The following is a 1,920-nucleotide window of genomic DNA, read 5'->3' as shown; positions in this document are numbered from 1 at the left end:
GCACCTCCTCGGTGAATTCGGCCAGGTCCTCCAGGCTGGCCTCCCGGTGCAGCCCGTTCTCTGCCCCAACCGGACGCTCCGACCGCGGTGCCGCATCTGCTGGTGCCTCCTGCACCGTCGGCTCCTCCCCGCTGTTGAGGAATCTTCCCCCGCGTCCCCAGGGAGCTCGGTCCCGCCGGGATCCCGCTGCCCACCCTTGGCCGCCCTCGCCCCCATCACCAGCTCCTGGTTGAACTCCAAGGCTTGCTCGACGATTTCCAAAATATCCGAGTCCTTCAGGACATCTGCCGGCACCTTTGCAGCGAGATCAGCCACGTCTGGGTGTTCTTGAATCATCTCTGGAAAATCTTCCTGCTCCGGTGCAGAGCCCGGTGGAGGTGGGTCAGTCTTGGATGGGGGCTCCTTGTCCCTGATCAGGGCGGGGCTGTCACTGTGTGGTGCTTCCTGCCCCATAGATGGATGCTCATCCAATGGCTGCTCAACCGATGGCTGCTCATCTGATGGTTGCTCATCCAATGGCTGCTTGTCCGATGGCAGCTCATCCAACAGCGGCTCAGCCAATGGTGGCTCATCTGATGGCTGCTCTTCCAACACCTGCTCATCCGATGGATGCTCCTCCGGTGGCAGCTGATCTGATGGATGCTCATCCAACAACTGCTCATCTGATGGTGCTTCATCCAATGGTTGCTCATCCAACGCTGGCTCCTCGAACGGCTTCTCATCTGATGGCAGCTCATCTGATGGCGGCTCATCCAATGGATGCTCATCTTTTTTTGCCATCCAATGGCTGCTCCTCTGATGGTGGCTCATCCAACAGCTGCTCATCCAATGGCTGCTCATCCGATGGCAGCTCATCCAATGGCGGCTCATCCAACGATGGCTCATCCAATGGTGGCTCATCCAACGGCTGCTCATCCGATGGCAGTTCATCCAATGGCGGCTCATCCGATGGCGGCTCATCCGATGGTGGCTCATCCAACGGCTGCTCTGCTTGGTCGGACAGTGGAGAAACCGCCATCTCCTGGTCTTGGAGCCCTGCTGGAGGGATGGGCTCGGTCGTATCATGGTAAGCTGTGCTGGGCTCATCTTCCTCCTCCTCCTGCCCCACCAGCCCCAGGTTGGAGCCTGGGAGTGTTTCGGCTCTGCCGGCATCGCCTTCTGGCTCGATCATGGCATCGAGCTCCTCGTCGGCTTCGGCAGCCGAGCCCTCCGTGTGCCCCGGTCCCTCGTGCGTGTCAGCACCCGTGTCACCCTGGGCTGCCTCGTCATCACCTCCTGCTAACGGCCCCGCAGCCCCGCGGGAGGTGGGATCTGCTTCGGGTGCAGCTGGATCTTCCTCCAGCTCAACAGAAAAACCACCAGCATCACCCTCATCCTCATCCTTTGGCATCTCAAACTCTTCAGTGGGCATCTTCACATCGTCATCTGCGTCACCAGCAAACGCCTCGAAGTGCCCTTCGTCCTCTGGCTCCTGAGACGCTTCTCTGGGAGCTTCCAGCTCATCTTTGCTGCCTTCGGTGGCTTCAACTTGAATTTCTTCAAAGTCCTCAGAGATCTCAGCTTCCTCTGAGCTGGACACCTCTTGGTTGGGAGCAGAAATTATGAAATACCCTTCCTCCACCTTGGCCCCCTCTGCCACGGGGACGATTTCCATCCCTGCCTCCTCTTCGTGGCTCTCCGCCACGGTGGGGGTCGGTGCCTTGTCCCTCCCTTCCAGCCACCCCTCAGCCTCCGGAGACATTTCGGACGTGGGGGGTGTCTTTGTGGTCCCCTCGCTCCCCAGAGGTTGTGGGCTGGGTGCGACCGCGGCCATCATCTCGCCTTCGTAGAGGTGCAAGGGCGTGCTGTCCGGCAGCGTGTCCTCCAGCTCCACGCTCCTGCCCGTCCCCGGCGCTGGCTCCAGCTCCCCCAGTTGCCCAC

At 60.7% G+C, this 1,920-nt stretch overlaps 1 protein-coding gene across 1 annotated transcript in view; it reads right to left on the bottom strand.

Annotated features, from left to right (window-relative positions):
- Nucleotides 1–4: 4 nt before the first annotated feature.
- The window catches only part of LOC104466639 (fibrous sheath CABYR-binding protein-like), a gene marked incomplete at its 3' end in the record, with an annotated part of 2,735 nt that continues 819 nt past the window's right edge, over nucleotides 5–1,920 (bottom strand). The window contains 3 exon segments of the mRNA XM_010080146.1: nucleotides 5–129; nucleotides 132–722; nucleotides 778–1,893. Of these exon segments, the coding sequence (XP_010078448.1) occupies nucleotides 5–129; nucleotides 132–722; nucleotides 778–1,893 (1,832 nt within the window).

Source organism: Pterocles gutturalis, unplaced genomic scaffold, assembly GCF_000699245.1.
Source record: "Pterocles gutturalis isolate BGI_N339 unplaced genomic scaffold, ASM69924v1 scaffold2019, whole genome shotgun sequence".
NCBI lineage: Eukaryota > Metazoa > Chordata > Aves > Pterocliformes > Pteroclidae > Pterocles > Pterocles gutturalis.
This window is presented reverse-complemented; position numbering and strand designations above follow the sequence as displayed.